We start from the raw sequence: 14,823 nt of genomic DNA, 5'->3' as shown, positions 1-14,823 counted from the left end.
AAAGTTTTTTAATCACGCTTACAGAAGTTGCTGATTACAACTACATCAAGTATGAGCTTTTGAATTTGTGTGCATTTTTTTAAAGCAAATAAGAAGTGTTAAGAGGAGAAAGTTCATTACTTTTAACAAAGACCGGACTGCTCATATGATTAATCTTGTAATGCATAAAACGATACCATCATAGTCACAAAAAAGAAGCAGCGATTCAATTTGATTTTCATGCAGCTGTTAAAACCAGTATGACATAAACATTTAAGCGTTATAGGGCTTCCTCTACTTAGACCATCAATTAGATGGTGTTGTCAGGTGATTGTGGATATTGCACATGTCAAGTGTGAAATCAGTGCAGTATGAGTTGTCTGCCTGAACCAGCTTGCAGGCGCCGCCTCATTTATACTGCAGTTTGTGTGACTCATTCCCCTCTAGCTTACCTATAAAACTCTGAGGTGTCTTTTGTTGCCTCAATCGAATCTCTCAAACCTTGCAATCCTGACAAATCTTTTAACGTCATATCTATATCGGTCTACGCAATTTTAAGAATAACCAGGAGCCCATCCTTTTTAAGGAGGAATGGTTAAAAATAGATGAACCCATTCACCCATCTCATCCACCAACCCACACAAACAGACTGTTATTCATTTACACACCGAGCTGGGCTTCTGCAGCGGCTCATATGGGTGTGACTGACTCAATAAACTTTAACCAGGATAAAAACAGCAGTCCTGTATCTACACCAGAGCCTGAACAGGAAAGAGAGCTCGTACCGGGTACAGATTGTCATGCTTCCTCTTTCTTTCCAACCCTCTTTAACATCTGTTCATTGAACAATACTATTTAAAGGCAGAAGAGTATTATCCGCAGCATTATCCTGATGTGGATCTGGGAAATTGATGGTCTTTCCAGATTGACTGGGTTTGTATCTACTTTTGTCTCTATGTTTGTAACACCAACACCTCTAATCCCAAATGTTGAAACTGGCCATATGACTGTCTCAAAGCATATTCTGACCCCTGGTGGCAGCAAAAAAGCATTATCCAGACCTGCCAAAGCGGCACTTCAATTTAATGCAGAAAGAAGAGAGCTCTATCTGCAGAACATTGTGGGGGCAAATGAAGATCAGATGTTGGTTCATCTTCACTGCAGCACTTTAATAAGTTTCATTTATTAACATTTTATACTTGTGGCAGTGTGAAGACATCATTCATGAAACTGTTTGAGGAGGACCTTTAATCATTGTTCCCCTTCACTTAAAATCATCCATAAAAAAGTCCCATCATTCACTGTCTAACTGGTTCTCATTGGCTGAAAGTCCCTGAGTTTTATTCAAATAAATCCCTGAGTTATAGCTGTTTTTTTTTCTCCTTCTCCTCCACTATATTACATCCACCAGTGTGTTGGCGGCGCCCTCGATGGCCTGGCTCAGGACTGACAGGTGGTAGTGCACTTTGTCCCAGTCGCTGGATTGTCCTGATGACTCAGCTTTGACAAAAGCATCAGCAAGACCAGGAAAGGTTTGCTTTCCGGCACTGCTGGAAGCCCAGATTACATGTCTGTGAATCACAAAGGGAAATAAAGAGAGATTAATCAAAAATAGGCTGTTGAAACTTCACAAGTAGCCTAACCATACATGATCGATATCCTTCACCTATATTGTCTTTGACTGTGCTTACAAGTCTGTGAGGCTGTCCTTCAGCAAAGCAGTGCTTGAAATAAATATTAGTAGCCTACCAGCAGAATAACATGCTAACAGTGACATGCTAATTTTGTAATGCTCTCCTTATTCATCCCTCTCTTAGCATGCTGACAGTGTGATGGCATGCTGAGTTATAGTGACCCATTATATGCTTAAACTATTAATCTTGTTTGATTACATTAATAGTCCTTTATTCTTGCGCAATAAGGCAATAATGCAGTGTTTGAGATTTGAAATAAAAATGTCTTTCATGGAAACACTAGATCTTTGCAATGAGAAGAGAAAACATTCCTGAAAATATTTTGCTGTACACCCGTCACACAGTGATGTGTGGAGGAAAACAACAGATTAGATAGCCCATAAGATACCTTTGACAACAACTAAAGCTAGCATTCAGCCACTCGCTAGCTCACATGAAGTTATCCAAAATAATTTAAGCTATGATATAAACTCCTAGCTAACATTACAATAGCTAGGAATTACATCTTTTCTTTTGTTCTGGTAGTAATACAACAAAAAGGTAATGTTAGCCGTTAGCAACCTCCTATAGCTCTGTATGGCAGGCCTGGCTGTTTGATCATCTAAATTATCATCTATAGTGCAGATTTCCCTCCAATTTTCACCAGTCATTGGCTTCTCAGTGAAATTATTATTATTTGTAAGGCACCTGTAGGCCTACAACTTAAAAAAAACCTGGAACATTGTGGTATGACATGATGATGTTCAGCAATCGATAGGTTACTTAGCGCTTTACTTTTTAAATTAAAGTATAAGAACATTAATAGTTTCAAGACAATGCTGACATTAATCCGTAACAAGATATATGATTGAAGCATAGTCTCACAAAATAAGAATTAATGCCAATGTTTCCTCAGAGATACACCAATAGCCTTTCCTATCTTGTTTTTCTTCTGTTTTTTTTATGTAGAAATAAAATAAAAACTGCATATGTCAGCATGCTTCCATTCTGCAAAAAAAGCATTCATCATCTTTTACCTGAATGCATATTTATCTGGGAATGCAAGAGGGTTCAAGAAAGCGCGGTCCAGCAGCATGAGCTGGTCGTTAATCCTTCTGACTTTCAGTGGTCTAAGGATAAGAGCGATAGAGAAAGACAGACACGGGTTATTCATTGCATTCAGTTCACGTAGAAAAGGCATTACAATATGTTGGTACTCTACGTCTGTGCTCTTACGTTTCATTTGCCAGGTCTGAGCTTTGAATCACCTGATCCAAATGAGATGCCGCACTCGTAAAGCTTTCCACTGCGCGTTCCAGTGGTTCTGAAACAAGAAACAAATCCTCCATACATAAAAAAAATTTACCTATCAAATCTTGTGTTGCTGCTAAACTGATGCTACTGTTGTTAGTGTTATTCTTTAGTCCAGCCTGGAGATGTTTTTAGCATTATCACAGTGTGTTCATGTTACAAGGATGGTTCAATCCAGGTGCTGAACAGATAAATGTTCAGTCTTTGGTCTGACCATTTTAAGTATTGAAGTAAGTCAAGTGATTTATCCTGTTGCATTAACTCAGAATGAATACACACATGTTTAAATTATGAAACAATTCTGACTTTCCTGTGCTTACCCATGGAAATGTTTCTAGCTTGCAGTTGGGTCTTATATAGGTTCAATGCTATATTGAGGAAGGCCTTTAAGACTTCAGCGTAGTCACTGCAGATGAATGGCAATACCAGGCTGTCAGCCAATCGGATCAGGACGTTTCCTGCTGTCCTGGCAACAGCCTGGTGACTGGTAAACCCTGAGAGAAAGAAGTGGTACAATGAAATCAAAGACAGAAGATAACATATCCAAGTCCCAAATTTTTAGCTGAGAAATACACTTTGAGTTATTATTTACCAAAAACATTGTACAATGACACTAAAATGTAAATGAGCGGAATTTCTGCCATTGGCTGTGAACACAATGTTCAGTACATTGAGATTCAACATAAACATGAGAATAGAGGTTTCTCACCTGGATCAATGAACTTTGAGGCATAGTCGAAGGTGTCATAGGCTGTGTGGTAAGCAGGATAAATCCGAGCATTTGTTTTACTCTGTTGGAATAAAATACAATCATGATGTGATTTACATGACCAATTAAACAAGTTCTACTTATAAACATTTTCACACCATAGACTGCATAAAGGAAGCAGGCGTACAGTAATCTCTTGGTTTCAAATGTGAAGCCACTGTGAAGTTCCTATAACCGGCATTCTTTCTAATGGCCAGCAGGGGGAGACTCCAATGATGGATGAAAAAAAAAGATGGAAATGTCAAAACACTATACTTACAAATGTTGACAAACCCATGAGTGATGTCAAAGGCACTATGTCCAGTTCTTATAAACAGTCTTTGATGCAGAGTTAAGCAGTGCAGAAAAAAGGGCACGTCTTTGTCCAAATGAAAATGACAGCAGAGGGATTAACAAACGAGGCTTCATTTAAAGCCACAGCATGGCATTGCTAATTAAGGATATTTTTGTGCTTTTTGCTGCTGCCTCATATGGCATGCCAACCCTATATACTTTGCTGTAAAAATGTAAGTGAATTACAGGTAAAGAACCTCGGAAACTGGAGTTGAACAGTTATAGGTGGCAGACTTTTTTCCATACCCTGTCATATGTGTATGACATGTCTATGGAAGTGATTCCCAGGTAATGGACAAAGGCAGCATAGTCACTCCCTGCTCCTGTCAGGTATCCCATCCTGTCAAAGAGGAAAGAAAATAAAGGGAGGTTTTTCTGGAAGCATCACAAGCCTGAGGTTTTTAATTGGAAGCACACACTATAATGCAAATCACGACCAAAAACAAAGGATAAACTACATGGTGTACCTGATAAAGACGTTCTACTTATATGAAGAGTAGCAAAAGTTGTTTAGCATGCTGCTGTTGTTGGCCTGTAGGCCTAAGCTCTTTTAAAGTGGCACAAATATAAAAATACTTAAAGCCATACTAAAGCTGTCTTCTTCCTTTGAAATCATGAATGAAGGCTAACAACAAATGAGATGTGCCAGAAATGGTCAATTATCTCCCAGGATGCATTGTAAAAAAGGGGAAAGTTGTAGTTTATTACTTGGGAATGTCTCCGTGTTCTGGGCTTGTCCGATTGGAATACTTGAGCCAGTTATCGTACACAGACGAGGAGACACTTCCAGGTGCTTTGACCTGGAGAACAGACAGTTTCATGTGGCAGTATCGGGATGGTTTGAGGACAACACTTTTTGTTACAGGGCAGAAGAGACCCATTTCAACAGACACAAGTTTCTTTTTTTTTTTTTTTTTAAAGAGCTCACCTGTTTTGTGGCATTAAAGATGACGTTCTGTAGTGATGGCATCCCCGAGGCTCTGAGGGTGACATTGGCTAAAACGGACAGGAAATAGGATTGTTTGGGATTAGCATGACACAATAAACGTAAAGGTAAATACTCCAACCACAGCTTTCACCTGAGGTGAGTCAGCAATAAACTTCATATAAAGCATATAGACAATTATTTTCATGCATTGTATCTAAATAGACTATACAGAGAAATCAAAATGACGTACTATTAGCTCAAACTTCTGGTGGTTGAAAAGTCATCACAACCTATCTGTTTCTAATCTAAGTTTTTAATGATGAATTTATGTTACTTTCAGTGTGTTGTTGGGCTAAATGCAAGACATTTTCAGTAACTTCTGACAGTTAGTAAAAGGAGAGCTTCTTACCAAAGACAGCTATATCCACATTGATGTAAGCAATGGTGCGTTCACTCAGCTTTGTGAAGTATTGCTAAAGAGAAAAAAGAAGAGAAAACATGTTTTTTTCACTGTAAGCATATGAGAAAAACTTGCAGAGAATCCTAGCATAAAAAATGCATTAACTTCTTTAATGGATTTGCTAATGGCGAAGAGATTTAAATAAAGAATAATTGTGTGTTTTGTTGCTTATGATTCAATCTTTCCATGTGCTTATTTTTTTCAAGCTTTAAAAGAAACATGTTCATATTTCACAATAATAAATATATGTCTAATCTTGCAGACTCATTGCAATCACCTCTGTGTATTCTGCAGACCCAATGAGGCCAAACTCCTCCGCTCCCCAGCTTCCAAAGATGATTGACCTGCGAGGCCTCCATTTTCCTGCCACAGAGAGAGAAAAAGATAGAAACTCTTAATCCAGCACAATCAACAAAATAATTAACTCGCTAAGACTCTCCTCCTCACCCTGCTTCACCATCTGGCCCAGTACTCTTGTCAATTCCAGCATGACCGACGTCCCGCTGCTGGGGTCGATGGCACCGTGAACCCAACTGTCCCTGTGGTTCCCATAGATCACGTACCTGTCTGAGCACAACCACAGAGCAGCCACAGAGCAAATCAAAACCTGGAACAAAAACTGCTGAAATCTGAGGGCAGATTTGGAGTCTGTGACCTGCCTCACCTGGCTCTACACTCCCTCTGATAATGCCCATCACATTGGAGGAGTTCTTCACTTCTCCATAGTTGAAGATATCCAGTTTCACATCACTGGAACAGAAATTCAACTTCAGAAGCAATAAGACAGCGAGATATGTCGACTTCCAATACAGCTGCAGTCTCTAACAGGAGGTATTTGGAAGTTTTTAAATTTGACGCTCTTATATCCAAGATGTAAAAGTTCTGAAATATTACTGGAACGGAAAATAAACAGTACATAATTGGTGTTCCATTTATTTAAATCATTTTTTTAAAAGCAATATATGGAACATATTTTTAATGATGTTGTAAAATTAAAAACTTTTTCTGAATGCTCATTTATATCTTTCAGCACTCTAACAAAATGGTTCATTTGCGAGTCATTTTTTCACTTAACCTGGGAGTGCCGTTTGTTGTGCTTTTGTGTTAAAAAGTTATTGAACATTGTTTTGGGATACAAAGGATACATTTGTTCGAAAATGATATTACTAGTTAAGATAAGAAGTCCTCTAATGCATAAACTTGTCATGTAGTTGCTTACCTGGCATTAAACTCTGATGTATTCCTGAACCCTGGACCTCCAAAGTTGTAGGTACAGTTGAATCCTCCCTGCCATGTAATGGGTGCTGCTTCTCCGCCAAGCTTACTGAATTGACCAATAGAAAAACATGTAAGAATAAGTTCTTAAACAACCATTTTGGGCCAAATTAATTCTACAAGCAGATTTGTCTTTTCACAAACCAGATAAGTATGAAGGCATCCTCAAATCCGATTGGTTGAATTGGAATAGGAGGAATCCCAGTAATGTCCTTAACTGGAATTCTGTAGGTTTTCTCTGAGAAATGAGTCAAAGAAAGTACAATTATTTATTTACTTAAAGTGTATTTAACCAGGAAAAAACTCCTTGAGAATAAGAATCTCTTTTACAAGAGTGTCTCAGCCAAGACAGTCAGTAGCACAATTTAACAAAGTTACAGACATACATCATGTACATTTCATTTATTTATAACACTACTGTGAACCTGCACATTGTGAACCACAATTACACATGTCACTGCTTACCTTTAGCTGCCAGGTAGGGTGTGAGTAAGTCTCCATAGTGAGTGTTAAAGGAACCTCTCTCCACACCAGAGGGCGGCAGATACCATGAGTGTGGATAAGTCTCATTAATGTCAGACATGAGACCATCGTTGATGTCCAGAGGGTCTGTGTAAACGAGCACACCAACGACGCCAAAGGGTGCTGCATTGATGGCCTGGAAGAGACCCACATGGCTTTTTATTTTAACATCTGCTCTTCAGATCCTTTTTTTAATTCACACATTTATTCTCCAAAATCAGAATTTTTTTAACTTGAAGTCTTCCAATTTTTTTAAATCATTTTTTAAGGCTAAAAACAAAACGTTTATCCCAATAATATGTAGCAAATCAATAATATTTACAAGCCATTTGCTGATTTGTGTACTTAGAGATTCATCAATTGAAACATTCTGTGAACAATTTTCTGAATCTCTTTTTTTAAAGTAAACGTTTTTATGATTTACCGATACTAAGAATCAATAAAAAACGGACCTAATTGTTTTTTACACTCCAACTTCTGTGATTGATTAAAGCTTCCTTATTGGGAGTGATAGGGAGCTTTAAATGTAGTTAGTAATTATGAAAAGAGATCATAATAAAATCTCACAGATAAAGACAATGTAACCTCTTTTATAACCTCAATAAAAAATGTCTTTAAAAGATCACGGATATTTACTTTGTTGATGATACCTGCCAAAGCACTCAGAGCTCAACTGCCACTTTTGGCAAAAAAACTGTTTATTTTTTCCAATGTTTTAGAAAACATAATCAGACTTAAACAGCATAATACAATATACTAGAGAACATCCACTTAACAGCACAAACTCACCTTAGCAGCTCTTCCTGCTCCACCATATTTGGTGATAGCGATGGTTCCACTGAGGTCCAGTGTCTTATTCAGCTCCTGGTAGTCACTTAGTTTCCCCTGATTGGCGTACACCAATTTCCCCTAAAACCAGCAGAAAAAAGTCATCAGAGATCAAGAAGCTTCATGAAGTTTTCCACAGAATACATGGAGTTTTTTGCAGAAGAAAGGTGAACTACGAAAACCCCTTACAATGACAATAGAGTTTATCGTATCGTTGTCTTTGCTCCACTGATAAACCAGTATTATGACTTTAGCATGAACATCCCTTAACCCCCTAACCCTAACCCTAACCCTATACCAAAATTGGTATGGAGCCTTGAAAATATTGTATTATGTTTTAACTTAAGTTAACTCAATATTGAAAGGTTTTATGGAAAAATGGTTTATGGAAAAAAGGCATGCATTTCTTCCCCAGGATTCTAAGATGCCGAGGACACATTGATGACTTAAACTGCAATATTTATTGTAGCTTGGCCAAGAAGAATAGCCTTGTCCAACAGTGAAGTGTTTCTCTGTTTGAAGTATCATTAACAGTTGTTCAACCTACAGTCTGCTGTATGTCAAAAAGTTACCTTGAGAGACCGAATCTGTGGCAGATTATTTCGTCTACAGCGTTCCTGTTCCGACCTTGGTTTCCATGGGAACTTTAACTTACCCAGAAGGCATCAGTAAGGATAGTTTACGTACAACACGAGACAGTCTCTGACACTGTCATGACCCATCGAATAGTGGAGTCACAGAGATTCAGAGTTGTATTTCTAAAGATCTTACCTTCTTTGAGCATAATGACATGAGCATCAAACACAGACACTTAACTAACAGAGAAGTGACATTTCTCTGTCCCTGTGCGAGAGGGTGAACACTTAAGAAACAGGTATCAAAGGTTGTGATGGGTAAGTTGCAGTGTGACTCAGAGATGTGACAATCATGTGATTTTTACAATATCACTAACCGACTTTCCAGTTTGTATGCTTCATGACACTGGAATTCCCATAAACAGACTTCTCCTTTTATCTATCCTGCCATATACAGCCTAACTGTATTTTTTGTTATGTTTGATATGTCATTTTACGACATTCAAGATTCACAATTCTGTTATTTTTTTGTCATGTTCCTTATGTATCTGCATACATGAAAAAAAGATGAAATGCTGTTCTCCCAGCCCCAAGCAGTGTGACATAAAAGAACATTTACACATATACAGTACATACATAAAAAAAAAAAAACTCCTAAGGAATAAAATTACTTAAAGTACAATAAAAAAGCACAATAAAAATAGCTTAGATTACAAAAACAATGGCTGGAATTAAAACAAGCAGCATACAGCTAGCACCAGTCACTCAAGTAATTTGGGAAGAAAGTTTGGTTTGCACTTATATCTGTCCAAACAGAATTCTCCGGCTTGTTCCTAAAAATATATTGTATTTATTTCATATTCCACTGAAGACCCATGCAAGAATTGTGTCGGGCATCTCTTTAGACAGTGTTTCAGATCTGTATGGATGCAGGTTTTTTACCATTACGTTTCCAGCAGGGGAGTATGCAGCGTATGGCTGAACCACCTCAGGATCATCTTGGTCTGGAGTGTAGCTCTTCTCTTTTGCTCTGACGGTGTGCAGCACGGTTTCAGACGGGCTCACTGAAATCAAACATCTAGTCACTATTCTGTTTGGGGGGGTCAGTGAAAATCAGCAGGTCACTAATGGTACAAAAACAAACAACAACCATGTCTGACAATTGTAAAGATTAGTTCCAGTTTGTTTAGTAAGCTGGGTTGAAATATAGCTTCCTGAAAAAGTTGTTTTTTAGGAAAGATGATTAGAAGAGTGGTCTAAATGTAACACTTTGCCCTGAGGACTTCAACCTCCTGGGATAGTCTTGTCACTTTAACTGCAGCTTTCAAACAGATAACAACATTATTTATGTGTCTCTGTGTTCTGTAAATCTGTCTCTTTCTTAAATTGTAGCAAAAGGATCATTTAATCAAAATAAACACACGAATTAAGAAATGAGATGTAACTCACCTACAGTGACCTTGTTGGGTTTCTTGGGGTCAGGAAATGACAGGTAGACCATGTATTCCTCTCTCCAGGCCTCATCCAGGCCGGTTTTGGGGTCCTGCCATCTTTTCAGCATATACTGCACAGTCTGCTCGTCTCCAGCTGTGGTGGCCATGTGGGGCACTTTGGTCAGCTCCCTGTGGAGGATGATGGGTAGAGGTTTGATATGTTTCTAATATTTTACTGTCTAAAAACTAAAAGGACAATAAATAATCTAAAGAGATTACCAAAGGAGGATTATAACGACCACACACTTCAATGGTCTTGTATTTTTTCAAGAAAATTTACAAATTATGTTATAACAGATATAGAAGAACCCTGCTGAATTCTAGTTTTGGACCGTATTAGTCTTACACACAAGCTGGTCTACATGGCTGTTCAATTATCTTTTTTCTCAATTTCCTGTTTAGACTCTCTGGTCTCACATATTTATAATAGTTTGAACAAAAAAGAAAACCTAATGAAATCGTAACTGAGTGCCAAACAAAATCCAACTTTTGTCATTCATAAACTCACCGGAGGTTCTCCTGAATCTGAATGTTGTCCACCTCAGACAAGAACTTCTCGATAAAACTCTCATCCACATCCTTCACCACATCTTTGACCCAGGACGGTGCAGAGCTGCTGCTCTTTGCGATACCATAGTTTCCAATAAGAATCCCCATAGTCAGTATGACAGCTCCGCACACAATCCCAATCAACACCTTCACCAACACCATCATTATTCTCTTCTTGAAAGTTGTCCCGACAGGGAGAGTTCTCCAATTGTTTTGGTGTTACTTATGTGAGAGAATGCTGGCTGTAACAGTACAGCTGCAGCTCCCAGGAGAAATAGAAACAGTCACTGGGAAGTTTACTAATTAATGTTTGCAGATGGGGTGGACTTTGTCCTTGTGTGTCTGATTGTGAGGGAGGCTGTCAATGTATTTTCAATGTCAGCGCTCATTCTCTGTGACTGTGCTCTAAATATTTGGACTTCATTTGATACTTGGTGTGATAATGATTCCAAAAACAACATAAAAGTAGAAGAAAAATAAAAACAAATAAATAAAACAGTGAAAAAAAAGATTTCATTTTGAAACACAGTCTTGTAGTAATTTTAATGATGCAACGCAATTCAAAGTCTTTTATTATATGCCGTGGATTCTGAATGTTTTCTTTGCTAGGACGACTTGTGACTTCTTTTTTTTTCAAGTGTAATATGTTACCTGTTAAATGAGAATCATGTGACACTTTGCCTTGAAAGAATCAAAGCTGATATCGTGTATATATATGTTATAGCAATTAAAGTCTTGCACTTTGCATTTCCTTTCTGTTTTTCTTTGTTCCAGGGTATTCTGGACTGACTTAGAAAACTGTTTGCACATTTTGACTATTCTCAAACCCAGTTGCTTTAATTAAAAAAAGTTAATTAAGCTAGCAAAAAATAAAACATGTCTAAAAATGTACTTAAAATGATTAGAGTACAATAACTTTTTGTTTTGTAAGTTCTGTTGCAATTCTCATTTTATTAAAAAATGTGTTACACTTTTATTCTTTTATATGGTATTTCTGTGTGTCTGTACATTTAATTTAAGATACAGTACACCTGTAACTAAAATCTACTTTCTAAAAACTATTTGATGATAATTGGAACAACAACATTTTCTTTTTCAAATGATCAATGTTTACATAAACACCTTGTATGAACAGGTATGATAATATTGTTTTAACAAAATGGTGGAAATTGTGATTATTATTTTGTGCATTTGTAACTTTCTGAAGAGTTTGTGTAAAAGAAAAAAACTGTTAAAACAATTAAGTGTACAAATTTCTTATGTCTGACCAGTAAGCAAATTAGCTTTGTGTTAAGAGTAGTTGATATAAATAATTAACAGTAGGTGTACTTACAGGAAATTGACCTTAATTGGAGTATATAATTTAGCAGATAGTACTTTATTGATTCAAAATGAAACCATCTTTATTTATTTTATTTTTTTACTCTCTGACTCTTACATTTAAATAACTTGAATTATTTTTATTTTTTTTACCTCCTTTTAAATTAATCTATAAAATTCGTAGCCCTGTATAGATTTCTAATATAAAATGCATCTAGTGACAACGGACTGTCATTGGATAGACACAAAATATTGTATATTACAGCAATAGTACCCTCTAGTGGTGAAATCATCGCAGTCCAATACAACACGGAACTTCCTGTTGCAAGGTCTAATTTCCTCCTATTTCCTACACAGTAGCTTTCTTTCTTTGATATCCTTTAGTAACCACTAATGGAGATAAACATTAATGTGAAAATGGAAAATATACCGGTCGTGCACTGCTTTTTATAATTCATGTTTGTTCGGTTGTCTGTAGGAGCTGTCGACATGAAAACACGTCTTGGAAGCATCTAATGTTGAATTTACAACTCTTTTTTCCACACAGCTGTAAGTATCAATGACACACTAAACAGTGATAGGCTGTTGACGTTTCTTGTGGTAGCCTAACTCCCAGCATGCAACTCCTGCTTCTTCTGTTTCACTTTCGGATTATTTGTGCCTAAAACGGTGTGCCGAAAAGAGAACACGGTATGTAAGCTTAACTTTTGTTACACTCTAGTTCACATTATTGAACAATGGTGAGAAATATAATAAAACAATGACGCATAAATGCTTGGTGAATTAGGATGTTGTTCTTCCGGTAAAGGAATCCTGAGCTATGATGAATGGAAATTCGTGTGAAATCGAAAGTGTTGCACTTGGACCTTACATGCGTTGTCTTTGTGTTAAAAGCTGTTTTGTTTGTCAGCTATCGGTATATTTTTACTAAAAAAAAAGAGGAATCAATGATTGAACATTTGAGAATTATTCGCTTATTACCAGGTCCAGTGGAGGAAGACCTATTATCTAAAATGTAAAAACTGTAGGCTAAAATAAAATTGTATTTCTTGAGATAAACATGAAGTTGTTTTGTATTTTTGTTTTATAGGTGAGAGAACCTCCTGCATTCTTCATCACCATGTGTGTGGCTCCTCTCCTGCTGCTGCTCTCACTTCCCTTTCCCCCCTCATCCGGTGCCCAGTTACCAGATCAAAACCAAGCCAAGCGCGTCCCAGTGGCAACCAACGGACAGCCCTTCCCCTGGGACCGCATGAGACTCCCTAAAACGGTCTCCCCCCTCCACTATGACCTCTCTGTCCACCCGAACCTCACCACCCTTGACTTTACAGGCATTGTTCGAATCCAGCTGAATGTGCTCGAAGACACCAGTACAATCGTGCTCCATGCCAAGAAGATGCAGATATCCAACGTGCTGCTCCTTGCACCTGAAGGCGTGAGGCCTTTGCAGGTGTTGGAGTATCCTCCTTTCCACCAGCTCGCCTTGCTGTCAGACTCTGTTCTGACCAAAGGGAGGAGGTATGAAGTTCAGCTACAGTTTGCCGCAAACTTGTCCGACAGCTTCCATGGTTTCTACAAGGGCAGCTACCGCACCAGCAGCGGGGAGGATCGGTAAGGGCAATAATGACACACTGTTCTATGTTTCTTAAAAGCATCTTGACATCAGTTTATTAAGGCCACATTGGTTTGACATACCAATATAAACTTAAAAAAGAGATTTGATACACATGTTTTGTTGGATATTACAAAATAAGGCTAATGTGATTGTGCTGTTTTTATAGGCAAATATACCACCTGATTCCCGGGTTTAATGGGAAATGTAGTCATAAAGTGATTCTCAGACTGATCTCTAACCATGTGAGTTACTTTATTAGTGTGAAAAATGGCAATATCTGTTTTAAATGGCCATCGTAACTTCACATAGAAGGTGGCCTTGAACAACTTCAGGCTTTTCCATTGTTGATTTCTCGTTCCCACCTTTGCTTAAATTGTAAACTAGCTAAGTGTCCAACAACCCAAAACATGACATATCAGAATATAAGCGCAAGGGATATATATATATACATATAATAGACCATGATATTCTGACAAATTTCTACAATTGACACAAACACAGATACTGTTTGTAATGTTGAACACATTTCATGTGTTAATGTTTAACGTGCAGCTAAAGCACTTCTTCTTTAAATGTTTTGTACGTATAGCAGCTTTAATTATACTTTGAGTCTTCTTACAGCCTGTCTGGTAAACAGAAATATCACTTTTAAAAATATATATATATTTTCCACTCGCACATTTAGGGTTCTGGCGTCCACACAGTTTGAAGCCACCTTTGCTCGCGGAGCTTTCCCCTGTTTCGACGAGCCCGCCTTCAAAGCCAACTTCACCATAAGGATTATACGAGAGCCACGCCACATAGCTATATCCAACATGCCCAAGGTACACAAGGAGGAAGACAAATCTGTTTACTTTCAGCTCTAATGGGGAGTTATTGCTAATACCTTACTCTATCTTGGCTGTTAACATTTCTTACATTACGTCAGAAAAGCACAACGTTTTTAAAAGGGAATTAATTCACTGTACTTTATCTTTAATTGAACTGCTGATTTGCCCTTTTAATTCCCAACATGGGGTTCTTAGGTGAAGACAGTGGAGTTGCCTGGTGGTTTGCTCGAGGATCACTTTGACACATCAGTTCAAATGAGCACTTACCTGGTGGCCTACATTGTGTCTGACTTCCTGTCTGTGAGCAGAACCACCCAGCACGGTGTCAAGGTGAGAAGGAGTTCTGTTACTTAAAGCTATACA

General features: G+C 37.8%; 2 protein-coding genes across 4 annotated transcripts in view; one reads left to right on the top strand and one right to left on the bottom strand.

Annotated features, from left to right (window-relative positions):
- The window catches only part of erap1b (endoplasmic reticulum aminopeptidase 1b), a 184,136-nt gene that overhangs the window by 160,266 nt on the left and 9,047 nt on the right, over window positions 1–14,823 (top strand). Inside the window, exons 1-4 of one of the 3 annotated variants that reach the window (XM_061038516.1) lie at window positions 12,631–12,705; window positions 13,106–13,626; window positions 14,316–14,454; window positions 14,656–14,790. In XM_061038516.1, the coding sequence (XP_060894499.1) occupies window positions 13,136–13,626; window positions 14,316–14,454; window positions 14,656–14,790 (765 nt within the window). In that variant the 5' untranslated portion in view covers window positions 12,631–12,705; window positions 13,106–13,135. Of the gene's footprint in view, window positions 1–12,630; window positions 12,706–13,105; window positions 13,627–14,315; window positions 14,455–14,655; window positions 14,791–14,823 lie in introns of those variants that run through there. The other 2 variants (XM_061038515.1, XM_061038514.1) reach the window with 2 other exon arrangements.
- On the bottom strand, window positions 1,128–10,996 carry naaladl1 (N-acetylated alpha-linked acidic dipeptidase like 1). The gene is made up of 19 exons (XM_061038517.1): window positions 10,655–10,996; window positions 10,103–10,275; window positions 9,596–9,717; window positions 8,040–8,159; window positions 7,194–7,386; window positions 6,873–6,966; window positions 6,673–6,777; window positions 6,118–6,203; window positions 5,901–6,020; window positions 5,731–5,816; window positions 5,403–5,466; window positions 4,994–5,061; window positions 4,774–4,865; window positions 4,312–4,405; window positions 3,673–3,754; window positions 3,284–3,457; window positions 2,889–2,976; window positions 2,690–2,782; window positions 1,128–1,550 (listed from the first exon to the last, which is right to left on the bottom strand). Exons 1-19 carry the CDS (start codon window positions 10,858–10,860, stop codon window positions 1,373–1,375), a joined length of 2,238 nt encoding a protein of 745 aa, XP_060894500.1. The 5' UTR covers window positions 10,861–10,996; the 3' UTR covers window positions 1,128–1,372.

The sequence above is a fragment of the Labrus mixtus genome, chromosome 5, assembly GCF_963584025.1.
Source record: "Labrus mixtus chromosome 5, fLabMix1.1, whole genome shotgun sequence".
NCBI lineage: Eukaryota > Metazoa > Chordata > Actinopteri > Labriformes > Labridae > Labrus > Labrus mixtus.
The sequence above is the reverse complement of the archived record's forward strand: the minus strand, read 5'-3'. Positions and strand labels throughout refer to the sequence as shown.